Source organism: Prionailurus bengalensis, chromosome D1 (genome assembly GCF_016509475.1).
Source record: "Prionailurus bengalensis isolate Pbe53 chromosome D1, Fcat_Pben_1.1_paternal_pri, whole genome shotgun sequence".
Lineage (NCBI taxonomy): Eukaryota > Metazoa > Chordata > Mammalia > Carnivora > Felidae > Prionailurus > Prionailurus bengalensis.
Genome location: NC_057346.1, coordinates 68,276,115 through 68,299,183, shown reverse-complemented (window position 1 = coordinate 68,299,183; position 23,069 = coordinate 68,276,115). Strand labels below are relative to the sequence as shown.

General features: G+C 47.2%; 1 protein-coding gene across 2 annotated transcripts in view; it reads left to right on the top strand.

The window, feature by feature from the left end:
• The window catches only part of GALNT18 (polypeptide N-acetylgalactosaminyltransferase 18), a 354,502-nt gene that overhangs the window by 278,646 nt on the left and 52,787 nt on the right, over nucleotides 1-23,069 (top strand). The window contains exons 7-8 of one of the 2 annotated variants that reach the window (XM_043580668.1): nucleotides 12,955-13,140; nucleotides 21,225-21,362. In XM_043580668.1, coding sequence (XP_043436603.1) covers nucleotides 12,955-13,140; nucleotides 21,225-21,362 — 324 coding nt within the window. The remainder of the gene's footprint in view (nucleotides 1-12,954; nucleotides 13,141-21,224; nucleotides 21,363-23,069) is intronic. The other variant, XM_043580669.1, reaches the window with a different exon arrangement.

Sequence of the window (23,069 nt, the reverse complement as noted above, 5' to 3'; positions counted from 1 at the left end):
TGAGACCTGATCTTCATAAATCTGCAATTGCAGAAGGGGAATTCAGAGACATCTACTCCCATTACAAATGCTCTTTACTTTGTAAAGCGATGCAAGAGGCAGGATACAGATAAGTATCCAGTGCTTGTGAGTGACTCTTTACAGAAATTACCCTTACACACAAGTTTTGCTATCAAGCAAAACTTCCCGAACATAAAGTCAGTCCTGAAGACAGAGTTAACCCCTGCTGTAAACTACCCCAGGAAACAACATTTACTCCCATAGATCCTGACTCTAAGTGTGTGCTGTCTGTCTAGCTGTGGAAAGTTCAAGGGACCGGCCCCGGTCCCTGTCCTTGCTTGCTGCAGGACCCGGCAGGTGCTGGAACCGTGGATGTGCTGTGCCCCCACTGTATTCATTATGCCTGCTTCGGATGCTGCTCGTCAGTGACTTGTGTAATTTTCTGCACTGGATTGTAGCGATGGAAAGAAATCCTGAAGTAGGGGAGAGAAAACATGAATCATGATTTCAAGAGAGTTGCTTTTCTTGGATTTCAGCATTTCTAAAATCAAGTTGTGCCCTATGAACTTAGCATATATAAATAAATAATAAATATCTAAGTAAATTACAATTTATCCCAACCAGAACAGTTTTGAGAATGAAAGTACTACCAGCAGTTACACTGGAACAACAGGTAAAAACCAATATTATCAGGGGCAAACCAGGACATATGGTCACTGGACTTATACTTTGATGTGTGCATTTAATGCAGTTCTCTCCTTTCACGTCGCTAGGTGGCTGTTGTAGGTGTCATTGGGCCTACAATGTTTGACATTGGACATACAGTGTTTGAAAATAAGCACAGCCCCTTCCCTCTTAGAGCTAATGGCATAATAGCACAGACAGCTGATAAAAGAGAACACAGAATAAATATACAGTTACAAATTTCAGGAAGTGCTATTCTATTAATCAACTTGGGCTGCCATAACAGAATACCAAGGTGGCTTCAACAATGCAAATTTATTTTTTCGCTATTCTGGAAGCTAGGAGTCTGAGATCAGGACTCCTGCATGGTCGGGTTCTAGTAAGACTTCTCTTCCTGACTTGTAAACGACCACCTTCTCACTGTGTCCTTACATGGTACAGAGAGTGTTCTAATGTCTCTTTGTCTTCTTATAAGGATACCAGTTCTGTCTGATCAGGGTTCCACCCTTATGACTCATTTAACTTAATCACCTCCTTAAAAGGCTCTATTCCAATATAGTCACATGGGGGAGTTAGGGCTTCAGGATATGAATTTGGTGGAGTGGTACACAATTCTGTCCCTAGCAAGTGCTATGGCAAAAAAACACAGAATGTAAGTTCCACAAAGTCAGGGATTTTGTATGTATTTTTCAGTGACAAAATGCCCATCTCGTACAACAGTGCCTGGCACAGAGTGGGTAGTCAATAAATGATTGTTGAATTGAACTAAAGCAGAGAAGGGACATGATCTGATTCATAGTTGTAGAAGGATTGCAGGGCAACAAGGATTGAAGGAAAGAGACTTTAGGAGGCTGTTGATAGGGTTGTCTACACAAAGATAATAGTGGCTTAGACCAGGCTGTTGACTCTGCAGATTGAGAGGTGTGATTAACCTTAAGCTATACTTAGGAGGTAGAACTGACTGCTGGTGTATTATTAGTCGTGGAGGGGAGAAAGAGGATTGGGATTACAGATGGATTACGTCATTATTGATGTAGGTTTTAGGCTTGGGCTATTAGTTGGATGAGGGGAAGACTAGGGGATGACGGGGAGGCAGGGAAGGAAATCGACAACTTGGTTTTGCACAAGGCAAGCTTGTGACACCTCAGAGATACACAAGTGGAGGTAACATGTAGGCAGCGGGATATATAAATCTTGAGCACAGAGGGATGTAGCTCATTTGATTGTCACAACAACTGTTTTTTCAGTGTGTCATTTTTGTCTCCATTTCACAGACAAGGAAATTGAATGTTAGAAGGTGAAATGAGTTGCCTAAAGTCGCCAGTCCAGCAAATGAGAAGTGTGGGATTTGACACCAACACTGTTTAACCCCTGAGCCTGGCCTCTGAACCACAGTGACCTCCTGTCTCTCAAGAGGCCTAGGTCTTGGGTACATTTCCTAATCTGCTTCTAAGTTATCACGTGACCTTGAGCCTCACTTTGCTCGCCTGGGAAATGATGGGCTCCTTCAGTTCTATACTGCAATGCCGATCTCCTTTGTAAATCCCATTTTTAATGTGAGTTTGCCATAGGTACCTTTCAGAGATGATGCCCAAGCTGACAATTCATTTTGACACACATGAAAAGGGCAAATCTCTTTAAGCAAAGACCCAGCACACCAGCTTTTTAAATCTGAATTCCAATGGAGCAAGAGGAAGGTTGCTTAGAACAAATACCATTTCTGAGTAAGAGAATGTTCAGCATCTCAGATTCCTTTTTATTATCTGAATAGTATTCCTCAAGGGTCCCACTGAGCCAACTGTGAGGGTGATGCTTGAGCCAGACACATAGCTTCCTCTAAGGTCTGTGCCCAGGGTCTGCCAAACTTTCCCACCTATGCCATCTCATATGTCACTGAGTCATATGCCCACCAATATGCTGGGGATAGGGAGGTAGTGATGACACAGTGTATCCTTTCTTCCAGTGGTTCCTGGTTGCCCTACATTTCAGAAAGGACCCCCCCTAACTTACCATGGGCTATATTCTTCAGACACTAGTCCAAAGAGTCGTCCTTTGGGCCAGTGTCACCCTTTTGAGGGGGCATCTGATATGGACAGTCAATTTGAATTTGATTGGGACATGTTAATGAGCCATTCATATGTGTAGGATTCGTTTCTGATTAGATTAAGCTTCTCAGAGAGGAAAGAAACAGCCACTGATTAAAGACATAAAAAAGGAAACACTTTAAATGAGTAAGTGGCTCATCTTCATATAGCAAAGTATAAATTAAACATAGTCCAGGGGCTCAGCTTTGAATAGCAGCTGGATAGAGTGGGATTTTCTGAATATGTCCACAAGGAGAAGATGCTCACAGCAATTCAAAGGGACTTAACGCACCAGAGAGGGCACTGAGCACTCTGGAGTAAATGGATGGGCCAAGTTATCTGATAAAAATGACTCTCAGACTAGCAATGAGAAGAGTTTTATTTGGATTTCAGAAAATTGCTCCCCGAGTCCCCGTGACATTCAAGCTTATTATTATTCTCTGGAAGCATCCATGATGGTAATGGGGCCAGAGATCTTAGCTCAAAACAAAGACTTGATTACAGTAGACAGCACACGTGTCAATGGGACCCTGATTTGGAACTTAGTCAATACTTCTTTCTCAGAGCTTGGGGGGTTCTATAGTTTGGGCTCTATAGAAATGCCTGGATTGGAATTAGCCTGGCTTGTCTGCCATGCCTGGGAAGCTGTAAGGGTCAGCCCTGTCATGACGGTGTTGCCTGACCAAGGCTGGGGTGCAGCTCCGGCCCCAGACTCACCTGGCCGGCTCCAGAAGTAGCGGAGCCACCACAGGGCTGCTGTCTAGCGGTCTGAGGAACTCTGGACTGTGTGTGACCGCCAAACCCCAACCTTTTCCTTTTCCACCCTGCTGGCTTCTTAGCTTTTTGACCTCTGTTCTTGTTCTGAACATGAAGCAGACTCTCACCTACAGCCTGTTATGTGAAGGTCCGACACCCTGCCTGCCCGTGGTAGCTAGCTCCCTCTCCCACTCCTTGGGACTAGACCTACTGTCTGTACCCTCGGCCTCTGGTGGCGTCATGTTCGGAATGCACTTATCACCTGCAGTTGGGAAGTTGTTGCCTTCTGAATAGTCTCTCCCAACGCCTGGGACTTTCTGCTACGAAGTCCCACTCAGTAGACTGAACCCCTGATTATCGGTATTGCAGGAGCCGAGCCTCTCTGGTCACTTTGCCTCTTTGGCAGCTTGTATTCATCAGGGAGGTGATCAAAAGCTGCACCAGTAGCCCCCAAACCACAGAGGCTTAACCCAGGACGAGTTTGTTTGCTGCTCACATCGGTCTCTTGAGAGGTGGGAGGCTGTCCTGGGCAGCCATTCTCTACGTGGTGACTCAGGTAGCTTCCTTTGAGGGGTTACCCATATTTGAGCCTCAGGGTCATCCTGCTTTAAACATCCAGCAGATTGGGAGGGAGGGAGGTAGACATGTTCATGGACTTCCCACATGGGATACTTACTGCCCTTGGCCAGGAAGTGGCAGCTATTTATTTCATTGGGCACAGCTATTCACATGGTCCCTCCTGACAGCAAGGGAGGATGGGAGATGTAAAGGAGCACAGACATATTAGTGAGCAGTACAAGTCTACCACACCCTTGAAGACCACCCTACTCCGGTCTCAGCTTTGCCAGCCTCCGTATGTTCAGGCCCGGCTCCTTCCATTTTGTCATGAATCCAACTTAGCTTGAGTGTGGGCAATATTAACCAGGCCTGTTAGCTAGAAGGAGACCTGAAGTAACCATGAATAAACTCTACTTGGTTGGAACCATTAAAAGATGCCTTCTGATCTCAATTTGCAAAGCAATCCTCGTGAAATTTCCCATGAGGAAGTGAACTCCCATGGCCCCAATCTTAACAGAGCAGTGGCGTCTGAGGAAAAGCAGAGTCCCCTGTGTATGATGGGTTAGTTTGCTGTGCTTGGGGCCATTGCAGCCCCCGGGTTTCCTGTAGGGAAGCAGCTATCTCAGCAAATCTCAAGACCCTGCAAAACAGCCTTTTAACTTTTTCTTCATGAAAAGCTTCCAGACATTCCAGCCCAGCTGGTCTCTTTTTGGAATTCTGCCAGATGGATCCTCCTGCTGCTTTCTGATAGTTATGAAGACTCCCTTTCACACAGGGAAAGTGCTTCAAGTGCTTCTTAGGGTTGACCCAAAATCAGACCCCTTCAGGGACACCTTCCAAGAAAAAGCATCATTTTTTTTTCCCCAAGCATCAATTCTGTCCAGAGGACTCTGTGGCAGTGTTTTGACAAGAAGAGGGCTTGGGGAAACTGTATCCCCAGGGAGTGTTTTTCCATGGGGTCCGGTGGAAGAATAAGCATGGACTTTAAAAATGTTTTCTTACACTCTAAAATAATGCAATATCAACCCTTGTGATCCTGGAAGAGCACCAAGTAAAGTGCACTGGGGATAATTCAGAAGTCAGGCCAGGTTCTTGATCCTGCGTTCATGCAGGAACGATTTATCAAGCACCTATCGTGGAGGCCCAAGGGATTCCCTCATGAGAGCTAGGTGGCCTTGGGTCTTCTCTCACAGTCTGGTAGTGCAGATCTGTAAACAGGAAGGGCTCCAGCTCACTGAAAGTCAAGGAGTTACAAACTGAAGCTCCAGTGAGAGCGAATTCCACACCCATCGGCAAGAATTAAAACGTTGGACAGAACCAAATGTTGGTGAGATTGCAAAGCAACAGGAGTGCTCATCTGCGCTGTGGGAGCAGAGCTTGGTGTACTCGCTTTGGAAGATTTTCACCTTCCTGGGGAAAGTCGAATGTGTATATAACCTGTGCCTCAGAAATTCCACCGCAGTGTAAATACGTGGAGAGGCGCCTGCTCTTGGGCACCAAGAGACGTGCATAAGAATGTTCCAAGGAGTGCTCCTCATTATACTGGAAACAACCAGACTGTCGACCAACAAGAGAATGCATAAGTAAACTGCTGTATATTTATACAGTGGAACACCATGGTGATGAAAATAAACGAAGCAAGAAGCAGGTTGCAGAATGCAGACGATATGCTTTCATTTATGTAGCATTCAAAAACAGATAAAACCAAATATAGATAGTTTAGGTTGATGGCAAGGAAATTAACAAAATTCAGGATAATGGGTTACCTTTGGGATGAAGGAAGAGCACACAGAGTTTTCTGAGTTACTGCTAATGTACTGTTTTGTAAGCAGGGTGCTAGGTAAATAGATTTTCCTTATATTATGTGTCTTTAAACTGTACATTTGCACACAGTTATTGTAAGTGCTGTGCAAGAGGAAGTATAGGTAATACGGCAATGAGTAGCAGAGGTATTTAAGCAAATTTAGGACAGCCAGGAAATGTAGGTAGGAATCACTAGGCAAATAAATGTATTGCTGCGGGCAGGGGGAGGGGAGGAAAATTCCAGTAAAGGGAATGGTATGAGGTGCAGGGCAGGAATCCGAGACTAGGAATCCTAGGTCTATCCTAAGAACTAAGAGAAGTTGATGTAACAGGAGAGCATAGCATGAAACAGGAAGCTGCAGCAAACAGAAAGGACCAGGTCTCAGGGGTCTTGCAAATCATGTTAAGGAATATGGTCTTTTCTCTGGAGACTAAAAGTTGCAAGTATGGGAGTGAGGTGCATTTTAGAGGGAGTTTGGCTCCATGTTTTACATTGTCCCCATCCTGGCTCCTCTTCTGCCTCACGCCCTTGACCTCAGTTTGCTGGTGGCTTCTGGCATTTGTCTTAGCTTTGCCCAGACTTGACCCCTCTTCCCTTCTTACTCCCATGCAGGACCAGGCCTAGGGCCAAGGTGAGCCAAGTGCCCAGGGTGCAGAATGGAAAGACACCTGAGGAATAGGGGCCCTGCACAGCCCTGGTCAGCGTCTTGGTTTGCCTGCATTTCTGACCCTACAACCACCCTGGAAATGAGTTTCTCGTCTTCTGCCAGCTATTCTCAGGCCTCAGCCTCAACCTCCATCCTCCTTGTCTTTCTTCCCCGAGCCTGCCTGGTTTGGCTTTCTACTCTGGTTGCTGCATTTCACAGCCAAGTTAGGAGAAACAGTTACACATAAAAAAGATAATTAACAACATGAGCCAAGAAATACGGACCACAGGAGTGGTACAAATCATGTGTTTCAGGAGTTTGGAGGAACTGGGCCAGGCTGGCTTTGGATGGATGGAGAGCAGGAAGGAGGCTTTTTATGCTAAAGGAATAGGGGGAACATTTTGCCAAGAGCAAAGAGCTCATTAAAAGTCATGTGGAGATAAAAGCTGGACAGGATTTGGGGTCCTGTGGTCTAGGTCTATAGAGTACAAGGCGGAGATGCCACCACCCCCAATCCCTTGCCTCCAGGAAGCATCACTAATAAACTGTGGCACACTTTTCTGTTGAGCCCGGGGAATCCTTCTCAGAAGGATTCAGAGCCTCAGAATCCTCAACACGGTGCTTCAGAAGGACATTAACAAGCAAATGCATTTATCATGGAAGTATTATTTGCTCTCCTTGACATAGACTGCAGAGTGATCATGAGTCTGAGTGGGAGAAATGGTCAAGCTGTATCCTGTCGCCTCCCTCCAGTGTCTCTCTGTTTTACAACTTCGGATTTACGACTCTGCCAGTCACGTCTCAAAATACTGGGCATCATTTGAGGTACTGGCAAGAAAACGTAGACTCACAAAATGCAAGTAGAAGGGATCTATCACATCACTGAGTTCCGTTCCTCCATTTGGCAGCTAGGAGAAACTTGAGGCCTGGGAGGGAAACAGCCTTGTTTATAGAAGTGACAAACAGAACATAAACTCAAATCCTTTGACCCTGACCTTTTAGCAGCAGCTCCCAGCCTGGAAGGGGAAAGGGAACCTGACCTTTCCCTAAGAACCCACTACATGCCTGTCTTCGCTAGTGGCAGCTTTTCATACAGCATCTCTTTTAAACCTGCCAGGGTATCATTATCCCCAATAAAAAGGCAACTGACACCCAAAGACAGGTTCAGGTCAAAGGCTAATGGGCAACAGAGGCAGGATGGAAACCCTCTTCCATCAGCCCCCAAGACCTGCCTTCCCAGATGGTTCCCAGGTGGATGCTCCATCTTTCTGGAAACACTAATAGGATTAGGGCTCTCTGGGAAGGGCTGGTGGTGAGTGAGACTTCATGCTGCTTAACTGTTGTTTACCGTCTACTTCCGGTTCTTGGTCCCACCTGAGGGCAAGCCCAGCATCTCCTCTGTGGGTGTTTGCAAACACTGGCCAGGCTGAGGGCTTTCTCCACACTAGTTCGTCGTTCCACAAGATGAAGCCGCCTGCTTTCCACCACGCTCATTTGATGCCTTGCCAGGTTTTACAACATTCATTTACGCTCTGCAGCCAAAGTGACTCTCTTCAGTTACAGCAGTGTGCACTTAAATGTCAGAGCGTCGCTGAAAAACTGCTTGGGTCTGAAGGAAGTCATTGTGTTCAGTCAAATCTGGCCACATTTTATGTTTATGGCCTTTATTAGGGGATCCAGCTGAGCGAGTTAAAACCACTTCTCCATAGTTAGTGAAAGCCCAGGACTCGGAGATTGCTGGAATCACTCATTGAAATAACAGTTTATGTTATTGAATGTATACCATATGCCTGGTGCTGGTGAATACAACATGATCCTTGTCTTCCTGGAGCTTATAGTCTAGCAGGGAGCAGAGGACAGACTTGAATAAACACATAAGTGGAAGTATTATGAATAAGTGTTCCCAAGAAAAAGGGTAGGGCACTGTAAGTATTCTGAGGGGATCTAATGGGCAGGTCAAAGAAGGTAATATTTGAGCTGGGTAACAGTGGGGGGGGGGATTTATCCCAGAAAGATGGAGTAGCAGGTGTGAGGGCACAGAGACAGGAAGAAACTTGGTGTGGTCAAGAACTATATTTCCCAGGGCCCATCCAGAAGCCACAAGATCTAGCCTACATCCAGGGCTGACATGTGTCAAGTATCCCCAGAAGCTGTGGGACTGAGCATGTGTCTCACTTGTGATAACAAGTTGGGGTCACATGCACCCCATGTAAAAACCAAGCTCTCCATCTTGTAGTTGCTTCCTGTGCCCTGTGACCTCATCTGCCTTCTTGGTTACTGACCCTTGACCTTCACTTCTCAGCCATGTCTTTGGTACCCACCTCTCCTGCCCTCTCTCCCCTTGGCACCCTCACCCCATGGAACTTGCAAGGCTAAGCCATCACTGTGTCCCACACCTTTACCGTCCATCCAGTGGCCCTGCTTCTCTGGCACAATCATTCCTGTCTGTAGTTTCTATCTGGTTTGGGTCTTTCTACCTCACACCAGCTGTGACATGTCCCAGATGCAGCTCCCCTTCCTCATTTCCTCACCCCTGCCTTCCCCCACACCAAGCTTCCATGGAAGTTTTATGATATCATTTTCCAGAAGGTCCAAATGCCAGTGATTTTCCTTCCTATCCTTTGTCTACCCTCCATGAGAGGGTCTCCAATATCAGCTGTGGGTCAGACCTTTGAGAGTCTCTCTGTGTCAAGTCATTGGTCAGCAGAGCCACTTACCACCTGGGGATCAGAGATCATGGACTTCCTCTTGTGTATTTCATTGTCATTGGGCAGGGTCCAGAAGCAGCAGGGTAAACATGCCAAATCCACATCTTCTGCTCCAATGCCCAGAGACTGCTAGGAACCCACAGGCTGCATTCAAGACAGATGCCGTCACCCCCTCTATAGATGAATTCCTTTGCAGAGAAGGTAGGAGAGTGGGAGTGACTTCTAGATTAACAAGTGCTCCTAGTCTCTAAGGAGGAGCCTGATTCACCCTACTGCACTGGGCCAGGCACTCTGGAAGTCAGCCTATCTCTCCTCTGTTGGGTTTTAGCCAGACGTGGGAGTCCTCTGCAGTCATTTTCTCCCCCGAAGGTGGATGTTCAGGAAGAGCCAAATAGCAGCGATGATAAGGTTATTATAAAATAATAATGTGTGCACGTTGAGGGCTTGCTGCAGGGCTTCCCGAGCCCACAGCCCTGTGCAGGAACAACCTATTATGCGTGTTTCATAGACAAGAGGTTAAGTGGCCCACAGTCACCCGTCAGCAGGCATGCAGTGGGGACAGAATGACCCCAGATGTCCTGCCCCTACCTCCTTGACTGCCATCCATGCGGTGCTCAGACTGAAGCACCAGGGTTGAACATGATGAATCTGCACATCCCCCTCTTCTCCTGGGCGAAATTGAGGCTTGGGAGAAGTGACCGGCCCAAGGTAGAATTGCAGCAGGTGGCAGAGGCAAAATGTTTGAATTTAGTTCTCGCTGGCTCCAAAGCTGTGCTTTCAAACACTATGTCCTCCCACTGGCCCAGCCACTCCAACTCTGCTGGAAACCCATGATCTGTCCAGGCACCATTTAGCACGTGTCTAAAGGAGAGCTTTGGCAGGGGCGGGGTATATAATTGTATGTGCAGAAATCCAGAGATGGGAGGACAAACATGCATGCTGGGAGATGTAGAACATGTCAGCGTGGCTGTGGCATAGAGCATATGGGGGAGCCAGCACTAGGCTGGAGGGACAGGCAGGGCAGGGCTGGGCCCCAGGAGGCCTCACGGCCTCAGGGCCATGCTGGGAAATGTGTGGTGCAGGGGATGTGATCCACCCTACACTTTAAAGGATCACTCTGGCCGCAGGGAGGCGAAGAGGCTGGAGGAGGAAGGCAGGAGGGAGATCGGTTGTTTGGAGGCTGTTCCAGAGTTCAAGTGAGACATGACAGTGGTCTAGACAAGGGCCGTGGTCAAAGAAAAGGAAAACAGGAGTGGATTCGAGAGTCCAACAGTGAGTTCACACCGTTCCTCTTACCGTGCGCTTAGAGGGCATAGGAGGTACAGCTGCCACCCTTGTGATCAGAACCACAGCAGAGGCACCCACTCTAAAGCGAAATGGTGAAGCAACTCTTTGAGAAACAGGTCTTGTAATAAAAGAGCTTTGTTACAAATCATGTTCTGTGTTGTGTTGCTGAAATATGCCAAGTAATAGCCTCCGTTCCGGTTGCAAAAGAATAATTACCCTAACTCTCTGTGTTGTCAGTAACATGTTCACAGTATTCATAGGCTTTCATTGCAAATCTCAGCAAAGTGAATTGGAAATCAGCACGAGCCCCAGAATGTACGGGTCATGGAAATGAAGGTGCACAGCCTGAGGCCTTCCATGGCTTCCTCTCCTGCCTAAGCTTCAGTGGAGGTCAGACAGATCCTTTTCTCTTCAGTACCAGCCGTGTGGCCTTGGACAAGGGACAGCCTTTGGTCTCAGTTTCCCCATTTGGAATTGGAGACAATAACCACTGTAACACAGGGTTATTCTAAAGATCCTGCTGAATATAATTTGTTTAGTAAGAGCTGAGCTGATGACATGATTATGTGCCAGGCATGTTCCTAAGCACTTTGTATATAATCACTTTAATCTCCTCGGGAACCTCATGAAAGAGGTACTATTTTAATCCCCATTTGAGAGGAGGAAACTGAAACACAATGAGATTGAGTGACGTACCCAAGGTCACGCAGCTAGCATGAAACAGAGCCAGGATTTGAACCCAAGCAGTCTGGTTCCAAACCCTCTGCTCATAACCACCACACTATACTACCTACCCACATACACAGTCCAGTGCCTGGTACATGGTGGACCCTCAGTGCGAACGCTTGTGTCTTTTCCACTGGCCATAAATTATATACTGAAGGCAAGACAAGTTCAGAGAGTGGAAAGGCGATCAGTTGCCTTCCAACTCTGACAGTCTGTAGGGACCAACTGTTGTGAAACAGACGGGTGGAACAGAAGGCATTCTCTTCCTGACACACACACAGAGTAACTTAGTGAAATCCAAAGTTGACCTTATAGAACACTTATCTTGATGAACAATGAGAAATGTATAGAATTTTCCAATCATTGTATTGTACACCTGAACCTAATACAACACTGTATGTTAACTATACTCAAAAAAAAAAAAAAAAAGGAAAAACAAAGTTGACCTTATCTTAGATGCAGACCTATCCTTGATGGATACAGGTTATAAGTGTGAACATTATTTACCAAATTATCTGGTTGACAGTATCTGACAAGTGATCACTGCTATCCACCAAGAAATAATGATTATTTTCCCTCAGAAGCTTCATTCATCAGCTCTGGCCAGGTATTTCGGATTCATCCCACATTTATTAAGCATCAATCATATAGTGATTGAGTGATTAAGTATCATCATCCATATATTGATTCAACAAGTACTTACTAAGTACCTGTATATACCAGGCCTGTGTTAGTGCTAGGGATGAGAAATGAAGGAGACAGGAGTTCTTTCCATCTAGGAACACGAAGTGAGGGAAGGAGGCTGACAGGTAAGCAGGAAGTTGCGATATCAAGAGCTTGGGGACCAGAGGAGGGAGAAATTGGTTCTGCCCCCAAAATTGAGCAAAGACTCTACAACAGAGAAGTCATGTGGTCAGGATCTTGAGAGATTACATTTTTTCAGCTGGAGGAGTAGCATTCTACAATGACAAAAAAAATGTGCACGTCCCAGAACATTGGAAGTTCAGAGTGGCTGCAACATTTGTGGCAAGACCTCCAAGACACTGTCCTTCGGCACTCAGAAGAGAAGATCATTTTTCTTTATTTTTTGAAGTCAAATTGCATCTGATTCAAGCTCCTAGTCACTGAGGTCAGCGAGAAGTTTCACATGATTGCCTTCTTTGTATCTCCCTCTCTCTTGGGTTCTATTAGAACTCAGGGCCCAGGAAGAGACAGACCAGGAGAAGGGCAACAGGCTCACTCCCTCTGGTGATCACTAATTTCTGTCCGGCCCATGTGGTCCATTTTAGGATGATACCTCTGCTGAGTCTCTACTGGTTCCTCTAGGTCAAGCATTGCTGCAGAGACCATTATGAAGATTTTTGTTAACTTCTCTGTCAGGGGCTAGGAGAACCCAGATCATTGGTCACACAATGTCTAGTCTCTTCTTTGCAGGAATGGAAGGGATGGAAAAAGAAGGTGCATTCTTTGCTGGTAAATCCACAGCAACAAGAAACAAGACACAAAATAAGGACTCAATAACCTTCCTGCTATAGGAGTAGAAATAAGGTAGAGCTCACCCCCTCTGTAGACAGTAGTCTGGAGAGACAAGATGAAGAGAGCTGGAGTTGTTCATGCTCAGATTGAATGGTCACCTAAGGCCTACTTTAGTGGCTCAGAGTCAGGTCTGGGCACTGGTGAGTGACTCTGTGTCTTCTACAGGTGTGGCAGTGTGGCGGGAGCGTGGAAGTCCTGCCTTGTTCTCGGATTGCCCACATTGAGCGAGCCCACAAGCCCTACACCGAGGACCTCACAGCCCATGTCCGCAGGAATGCCCTCAGGGTGGCTGAAGTCTGGATGGATGAATTTAAAAGCCATGTCTACATGGCATGGAACATACCCCAAGAGGTAGGAAGCCCCTGTGGGGATGGGGTTTTGGGGAGGGTTGGTTGGAAAAAACATTAAAACACAAAAAATATGGGACTAACCCCTTTTCCTATAGATCAGGAAGAGTCTTATTATCCATGGTAGAGTAGATTCTCAGCCCCAAAAGATACTACATGTGGGAGAAAAGAGGCGGACTGTGAGGCACTAAGCCATGTCTTATCCCCACCCCTGTCCCTGGTCAGCATGCTTAAAGAAAGACTTCTTCTCTCCTGACCTCAGTTATCCTCATTTTAAATGAGAACATTGGACCGGGTGGCTCCAACTTTACTTCATGTCTAGGTCCTCAGCCTCTCTGCTATACAAATATACCAGCAATTACCAAAATTCACCAAAGTGCCCTTTAATCTCCCTGTAGACTGTATTTAGGCTTCTCCATCGAACCTGTGACCAGAGCAATAGGAATGTCCATATGCCTTTGGGATTTCTGGAACCACATGCATGAGGAAGGGATACACCCTCACAGGACCCTCAGGAGAAGGGAACTGTTCTGGGTGGTTTCTAATCATCACAGAATCTCATCATTGCCTGCCACTGTCCTCTATCCTTCTTATCACCTACATTTAAGAAATGCCAGAGAAAAAGCAATGTTTCTCTAGTAGATTGGTTCTGCCTTGTCATGTGTCACATGGAAATGACCTTGGACCACTGAGTTGGGAGAACCCCAACAGATGCCAGCCACGGGATCCCAACCTGCTTACCGGCCTGTCTGCCTGGAGATCATTGGTTATGTTGCACTATGTGAGATAGCCATTGACTGCATGACCTCCTTCTTTCCCCTTGGGAATCCTTTAAAAAGCTTCAGTTCTCTCTTCCTAATAGAGAAATGGTTGATTTTTGCCTAACGTTTCCATATGAAGGTCCTGTTCCCTGATCTCTCCACCCAGCTAATGTTGCTCTGGCGGAGTGATTGAAGGTTACCTGGACCATGGGCAGGAGCTTTTAGGCAGCCCCCATCACCTCCACTATCATAGGGGGTGGGGTGGGGTGGGGTGGGGTGGGGTGGGGTGGGGTTGGGATGTGTACTCCCACGACCAGTGACATTTCACCAGTAGGGAGAAGAGGAGCCAAGAAGTACCAGCCAGAGTGTGAGCAACCTTAATGAACCAGCCCCAGGATTGCATCCCTGACAGTGGGAGTGTTTCTAGGGAAACAGCAGTGCCTTCTAGACCCATCTGTGGTTGTGGGAGTTGGATCACAGTATTCTTGGGAGCATGCTGAGCCCCACTGTGGGTGTCCTCTGATAGCAAAATGTTAAGAACACTTGGAAAGTCCCCCAGGAACTTAGCAGTGAAGTATCATAGATCCGTAGTCTCTTAGAGTCCTGTCCACACTCCTGCCCCCTTCTCTCTGTACCCCAAAGCTGCAAATCTTTTAGCCCTCTCCCCTCATAGTGGCTGATAGATGTTGAAGTGGATAGTAAATCCAATGAATGGCAGAGAACCAAGAGAGAAAAGTAACTGGAAAATGATGAAACTCAGTGTGTGTCTGTGACTTCTCAGAGGGTAGTTCAAACCTGGTCAAATGGGTAGGATGAGAGGGAAGTGAACTCAAGAAAGGCAGATAAGGGGCTCCTGGGTGGCTCAGTCAGTTAAGCATTCGACTTCAGCTCAGATCATGGTCTCACAGTTCATGAGTTAGAGCCCCACATCAGGTTCTATGCTGACAGCTCAGATCCTGGAGCCCACTTCAAATTCTGTGTCTCCCTCTCTCTCGCTCTCAAAAATAAACATTAAAATTTTTTTAATAAAAAAGGGAAGGCATATGAGCAGTGGGAGTGTCCAGGATAAAGCCTCAGATGGAGAAGGTGGTCAGTGTGTTTTCTAAAAGTCTATCTCTTGACCCCCACTATTCCCTGCTTTGTCCAGACTCCATCTCCTGCCTCTTCTGAGACTTCTGGAAAGAGTCAACACTTCCCCCCTCCATTCACTTCTCAAGTCGCATCCCCGTATTGCCCCCAAACTGCTTTTGACAAAGCATCGTAACTGCTTAATGGACATTTTAAAGTCTTTAGCCTCCAGGATCCCACCTTTTCCTTGAAATTCTGTACTTGCTTGGTTCCTTGATTCCACACCCCAGGATATCCCCACCTCTCTCTGATTGCTCCTAATTCCCTGTGGGCAATGCTTACCTCCCCTGGATGCTTAAGTGCACCCAGGCATCCACCCTTGGCCAACCACTCTCATTTTACTCCCTGGTGGTCCCATCTATTCCTGGGTCCTCCTACCATCTATCCATTGACGACTTCCTAACTAATACCTCTAGCCCTGACTTCTGCCTTTAGCTTCAGACCTGCGGCTGCACGTCGATCTCCTGAGTGCTCCCTCAGGCACTTTAGACTGGATCTGCCAAAAATGGAGAACATCTTTTCCCCCCAAAGCTGCTCCTGTTCTCCCTCCCATTACAGTTGAGGATACCACCATCTTCCCAGATCTATGAGCTTGAAACACGTCTTCCTCTGAGCCTCCTTTCCCTTAAGCCCCATTCCCAATCCATCACTGAACTCTTCTGTCCGTTCCTACCCACCTCACGTCTGAGTTCAGGCCTTGTCTTTTCCTGCACAAGAGCCTCGGGTTTCCCTGGCTCGAGACTTATCCCCCTCAAATCTATCCTCCACACTACCCAAAGTTATCTTTAAAAAATAAAAATAAAAATAAACACACACACACACACACACACACACACACACAGTGGGGCGCCTGGGTGGTGCTCAGTCAGTTTGGTGTCTGACTTCGGTTCAGGTCATTATCTCACGGTTCATAGGTTGGAGCCCCGCGTCGGGCTCTGTGCTGACAGCTCAGAGCCTGGAGCCTTCTTTGGGTTCTGTGTCTCCCCCTCTCTACCCCTCCCCTACTCGTACTCTATCTCGCTCAAAAATAATAAAACATTAAAATTTTTTTTTAAAAACTCACAGTGACCACATCATTGCCCTGCTTAAAATCTTGAACGGACTCTCCACTGTGCACCAGATCAGGCATAAACCCCTCTGCCCACCCATAACCCCCTGCCCCCACTCTGTATTATAGTTTCCGTAGGCTGCAGGACAGTGAGAGCTCCAGAGTTGCCCATCTATTCCATGCTATTTCTTCTCTCTGTATGTTTGCTCATTTTGTCCTCTCTGCTTGGAACTCCCTACCCTCTGCCTCTCCCCCAGCATCCACCCTTACCGATTTCCCTCCATCCTAGTAGACTCAGTTCCAGCGACCCCTCCTCTAGAAAGTCAGCCTCAGCTAGAGAAAGTGCCCCCTTTGCATGTATGTCTGTGTCATTGAATCACTATCCTGTGAAAGAATGTTCTATTGTGTAAAAGTCTCTCTCTCTCTCTCTCTCTCTCTCTCTCTCTCTCTCTCTCTCCCCCCTCCCCCAGGGGCTCTCAAATCTGGCTGAACATTAAAATCCCTTGTGCTCCAGAGATTATGACTTAATTGGTTTGGAAGGGGACCAGGGATCATTTTTTGGAAAGCTCTTCAGGGATTCTAATATCCATCCAGGCTGAGAGCCACTGCATTAGACCACAGGCTTCCTGGGGACAGATTGTATCCTTCATTTTTGTGTCACCATGCCTAGCGCAAGCCAGGGCACATGATCAGAGCTCAGGAAAACCTCGCCGATGCTTATTAACAAATGGATCTGCTGGCAGTGTGTGTAATTCCTTTCTCCCTCGGTCAGTGGTTCCTAAAAACAGATCTGCAGACCAGCTGATTAATTCTGGGTCTCATCCTCAGAGATTGTGATGAGTAGGTATGTAGTGGTCCCAGAACCTGTTCAGAGCTCTCTGGGTGCCGGTTTGGGGCTGCCAGATTTGAGTAATACTAGATTAACTAATCCTGCTAGTCTTTAATTCACCTTGAGTGTCACCTCCTCCAGGAAGCCTTCTCTGATTGCTCGCCTTTCCCTCCCCACCATCTTGGCTGCCCCACACAGTGAGATGGACTAAGGGCTCCTTCCTCTTCTGCTCTCCCTCAACACCCTGTTTGCTTCTGTGCTTCACACTGTGTACAGAGTCTGTTTACTTGTCTGGGCCTTCCTTTCAAGCACAGTCTGTGCCTTCTTCCTCTTTGGATGCACAGTGCTTAGGACAACACCTGGCATGTACTAAGGATGAGCTGAAGGGGCGCCTGGGTGGCTCAGTCGGTTGAGCGTCCGACTTCAGCTCAGGTCATGATCTCGCGGTCTGGGAGTTCGAGCCCCGCATCGGGCTCTGTGCCGACAGCTCAGAGCCTGGAGCCTGCTTTGGATTCTGTGTGTGTCTCTCTCTCTCTGCCCCTCCCCCACTCATGCTCTGTTTCTGTCAAAAATAAACATTAAAAAAAATTCTTTTAAGATGATCTGAAAAAGAAAGAGGGAGGAAGTGTGGATGCCACATGCCCCACGTGCCTTCCCCAAGAGTTTTCTCGGCTGCCCTTGCTGTGGTGCTATATCAAGACCTTCTGTTCAACCACAGCACATCTGTTACCTGTTTACTTAACCTTTTGCCTCCAGCATCCCAGCTGCAGGTAGAGAATCAGACCCCACAACCCTGCCCAGTGGCTGCCTTGAAAATTAAATAAGTTCATGTACATAAAGGCTCTGATGGGTGCTCGGCAAGTAGAAAAAGCACCAGATAAGTCTTACTTACCTCTCGGTGTGGGTGGTCTTGCCTCTACCTTCTGCATTCCCACCCCAGCTTTCAAATGCCCTTGCAGGGCATTTATCCTGCCTGGTCGCCTTCTATGCCAAGTCCTCCCCCTGCCGTGCACCAGCCAGGTCCGCCAGCTCTACGACCTGCTTCCTTTCCACGTTCAGTCCCAAGCTTTGGGATGGCCAGAGGAGCTGCCAGCTCTGGCATCCTTTCTACTTTGATTGAAAATCAGTTTGTTTATCAACATACAGGAAGTCAGCCTGCAGCAAAGCATCAACATTCTCTTACACCAGGTTCGGGAACTCTAGCCACCGCCCCCCCCCCCCACCTTCTCTTGCCCAAAGACAGGTTGAGTGCCAGGGATGACTCACCATGGTGCACAAGTGATGGCCCTTCTCTAGGTTTGGCTACAAGATGTTGTATATGTGGCTGCACACACGGGCGGGAATACTGGCCACCTTTTTGTGTGGCTGGGTGTATTTGTTTCCAAGGGCCACCACCACAAATTACCACAAATTGAGTGGCTTTAAACAACAGAAATTACTCTCTCACAATTCTGGAGGCCAGAAGCCCCAAATCAAGGTGACGACAGTGCTGTGCTCCCTCCAAAAGCTTTAGGGGAGGATACTTCGTCTTCTCCAGCTTTTGGTGGCTCCTGGCATATTCCTCATCTCGTAAATGCACCACTCCAGTCTCTCCCTCTGTCTCTATGACTCTGTGTGTTCAATGCCACCCCCCTCCTATCTCTTATGAAGATACTAGCCATTGCATTTAGAGCTTACCCTAAATCCAGAATGATTTCATCTGCAGATCTCTAATGAATTCTGTCTGCAATGATCCTATTGCCAAATAAGATCACATTTGGAGGTTCTGGGTAGACACGAATTTTACAGGGGACTCTATTCAATCCACTAAGTATTTGGCAAAGGGGGTGATACATTTATTGTTTTCTAATAATAAGGGTCAAGGTGACCTTCTCTGAGAAAGTTTGCTTATTTCTCAATTTCTTCCCCCAATCTGAAAACAGTTTGATGCATTTTACAGTAAATACACTGTACAGATGTCCTGAACCATTAAAATGGAAAGGCAGAAGTCAACTAACAAATAGGAAGGGGAAAGGGGCATGATATCCAGAAATATAAGCAGAGCAAAGCTCTGATTCTTGGATCTTCTAGAAGTAGAAATGAGCCTCTGATGGGTATTTCTCCCACCTTCGATTAGATAAGGAGAGAGACCAACTTTCCCTTGATCCTGAATGTAAAAAGAAAGTTTTCCTGTGGGAACCCAGAATTTTAGGAAAGCACGGGGGCCTTCTAGAGACAGATTCTTCCAGTGGCTCCCCGTAAATGCTGAGACACAGTGTTAATTTGTCAGATAAAGGCGATGATAGCATGAAGGGGAAGGCCTGGGTCCTAGCAAATACCTTTGTGATATCAGGATAAGGGGCAGAGAAGTTTAAAGAGCTAATACTTAACAGATCCCTTGGGGTGGGGGTGGGGGTGGGGCTGGGGCTGGGGTGAGTGGCAGGTTACATTTATTGCCAGCTTTTATCTGTAATACTTCATAAATATTTTCTCAACCTAGTTTTCATCAATACAGTCCAGGCTCAGTGGTAGGTCCGGGGCACAGAGATTAGTCTAACATGTTTCCTGGATCCAGCAGAGAAAGGCCAAGTAGCAGTTGCTGGAAAGTTCTCTGGGCAGGAGCCGAGGAATAGGCAAATTACAGATGAGGTCATCTAGAAGTACTCAGAAGACATTGCCCCTTAGCAGTCTAGAACTTAAACTTCAGGCTGTAGTAGGTTCACATTTTTATGTTACCTAAATTCTGGTGGGAAAAATAAATGTATTTCTTCTGTATCTACACTCTCTTGTTACTCAGGCCTCCATGGTTGAATACCAAATACTTCTCCTGATCACGTGCAGATTCGTGCAGCGGCCATCTTTGTGATTTTTCTCAGACATTAACTCAAACTCTGTTCATTTCATGATCTTCCCAACCCCAGTAACTTGATCCCCAGAGCTGTTGTTAGAAGCAGGAGGTTCACATAGCCAGCACACAAGCGCCAGTGCCAGTGGGAGAGAGCTGTTATTTCCCTGTCTTCCTCTCTCCCTACTCTGGGCTTACGAAATACCACGTGCCCTCTCTGGTCCCTGGCTCCGTGGTGTCATCCTCTGAGATGTCACGGAGTCTCCACCTGATCCCCAGCTAGAGAGACTCCTCACCATCTTCTGCTGTGACATCACCTTTCTCAGCTGATTCTGTGCCCTGTTCCACGGCCGGTGTTCAGGCCCAGGGACTCAGTGTTCTCCCCTTTGCTCTGAGACCACAAGGAATATGGGGGCCTCTCTCTAAATCAAGGACACATCCATGTCTCCATTACCACTTCTTGCCTGCTATACCTTGATGGCTCAGAGGCCACCACTCTGATATACCTGGGAAGTGAGAGACACAACTACTCTCTACACTAAGACCCCCAAGCTAAGAGAGGGTCTGCTTCTCCCACAAGGACCTGGTCTTAGGAGGCAGAGGGCAGGCTCTTCTAGATGCATAGCATAGGTTAAAAATGCAAACTCCTGACCTGGGTTGATTGGGTGCAACTCTCAGCTCCACCATTTATCAGCTGTAGGACTTTGGGCAAGAGGTCACTGAACCTCTCTTTGTCTCAACTCATCTATAAAACAGTGCTACCCTATAGGTTTAAGTGGGCCACTATACATGCATATAAACTTCTGTGCAGGTTTCATGCAGGACAGAACCTACCACATTGCGAGCATTGCAAAGACTTTTCTGCCGCAGATATTAGGAATAGTATTTGAATTAGTACTATTCCACCTTCCACTTTTTCCCTCCCTCCCTCCTTCCCCCCACAGCTCAGAACTTCTCATCTTCTAGCATGAGGTAGAAAAAACTGTACTCCAACTGTGTGCTCCAGCTCCTTCCACCTACACCTAGACCACAGGTTTTTTTTGTTCCATTTATTTTTTTTAATGTTTATTTATTTTTGAGAGAGAGAGAGAGAGACTGAGCATGAGCGGGGGAAGGGCAGAGAGAGAGGGAGACACAGAGTCCGAAGCAGGCTCCAGGCTCTGAGCTGTCAGCACAGAGCCCGACATGGGGCTCGAACCCACAAGCCGTGAGATCATGACCTGAGCTGAAGTCAGACACTTAACCGACTGCGCCACTCAGGCCCCCCTTGTTCTATTTATTTTCAAAGGCTTTTGGTGACAGTCCCCATCAGTGCTGACCTCACGTTTCAGTGCCCACATGGGGACAGTCATGGGGCTAAGGACATGTGGGGAAATGAAGGAGTTAAGGTCCCACGTCCTCCCTTCACTAGGCAGTCTCCAGGAACGTTGGCTGGGAGGTCTGGGGAGAAGCCATGTCCTGGTGGTGGCTGTATCTCTGCATTTGCACACCTGCGCAGGACTCTGGAATCGACATTGGGGACATCACCGCAAGGAAGGCCCTGAGAAAACAGCTGCAGTGCAAGACCTTCCGATGGTACCTGGTCAGCGTGTACCCGGAGATGAGGATGTACTCGGATATCATTGCCTATGGAGTGGTAAGGACCTGCCCCTTGGGGTTCACTCAGACACAGAGAGCAAGGCCAGAGAGAGGTATAGAGTCAGGGGAGAGCCTGACTCCACGGGACCTCTGGTAGACCAGCGGGCAAAAGGCAGCTTTTGGTTTCATAGACAGAAACTCTCTGTTCCCTTGAGAGGTGTTTAGTCTCTCCTCTGGAGCCTCAAGCAATTTAGCTCTAGCCTCAAACCTGCATGTGCTACTTAGTAAAACAAAACCCTGCAGTTAGGTTAAGATTGCGAGGTAACATACCAATCACCCACTGTTCCCCAAGCAACGGGTGCCTGAGGTTCTAGTGACCAGCCTGTATGCCTCCCCCACCGAAGGGGCTTATGCTTTCCACTCACACGCACAGCCTCTAGGAAAGGAGTTCTGGAACACAACCTTCTTGAGTTCACTGTATTTGGGGGGAGGTGCCAACCCCCTGTTGTTTGGCACAGAGCAGTTACCCTTATGGAGGGCAGAGCACAGGGTTTGGATGCAGACAGATGTGGTTCGGATCCAAAGCAATCTTGACCAAGCTGCTTCTCAGTCAAGTGTCTTAACATCTATGGGCCTCAGTTTCTCCCTGTGTTAAATGGGGCAAAATAATGCTGTACTCCTAGAATAGAAAAATGTCTCAGCTATATAAATATATATCCTGACGATTTGTATTTTCTAAGGTTAAAATACTTTTAATATGGTAAATTCTACCATTATCCCAATGTTCCCAGGACGATTCAACTCTTAAAGTGTTTTCAATGATACCTGATTGATTTTTTTGATATCTCATCTGGTCTTTGATTCCTGAACACATAGAGCTTTTCTGCTGAGAGCTATAAGCCCCCAAAACTACAAAGATTTCTCACCACCTTGTTCCAGGGTGGGGGGTGACAAAAAGGCAAAGTGACCTTCCTATGTTCACATAGGTCATTAACACAGAACTGAGTCTAAAACATCATCTTTTTTTCTTAATTCTTTTTAATCTTTATTTATTTTGAGAGAGAGATGGAGTGTGATCAGGGGAGGAGCCAAGAGAGGGGGAGACACAGAATCAAACGCAGGCTCCAGGCCCTGAGCTGTCAGCACAGAGCCCAAAGCGGGGCTCGAACTCAGGAATGGTGAGATCACGGCTTGAGCCAAAGTTGGATGCTTAACCAACTGAGCCACCCAGGCACCCACTAAAACATCAGCTTCTGATAGCACTCTGCTCCCTCTCTTTGGAGAGAATCCCCGCAGACCTTTTTGATATTCTAGGATGAAACTCAGAGGAAGAACTGTGACCTCCCCTCCGATAAGCTGTGGTCAAAACTGAGTTGAAGGCCTGCCTCAGCAGGAATATAATGGGCGTAGCATCTGCTTGGGTTGGGGTGAGAGGAAAATGCTTGCTGAGGATTGGCCTCCATGTTCTCAGTGGGCCTCCCAACTCTGACATCCTAGGATGCTATAAGACACAGAGCCAGGATCCCAGGAATCCTGTCCCCCAATGAGACTTTTGTTGTCCAGCAGACCAACCTATAGGAGGGAGTCAGATCCTCCCACAAGAGTTTCCATGGCATGGTTGACATGTCCTGAAGAAATCACTCTGTGGCCCCTTGCGTCTCCATTTCTCAGGCTGGTGTAATTTGGGTGCCAGAAAACTCACCTGAAGCTTCAGATCCTCTTGTTCCCATGGAAACACACCAGACTATGAAGTACCTATCAACCC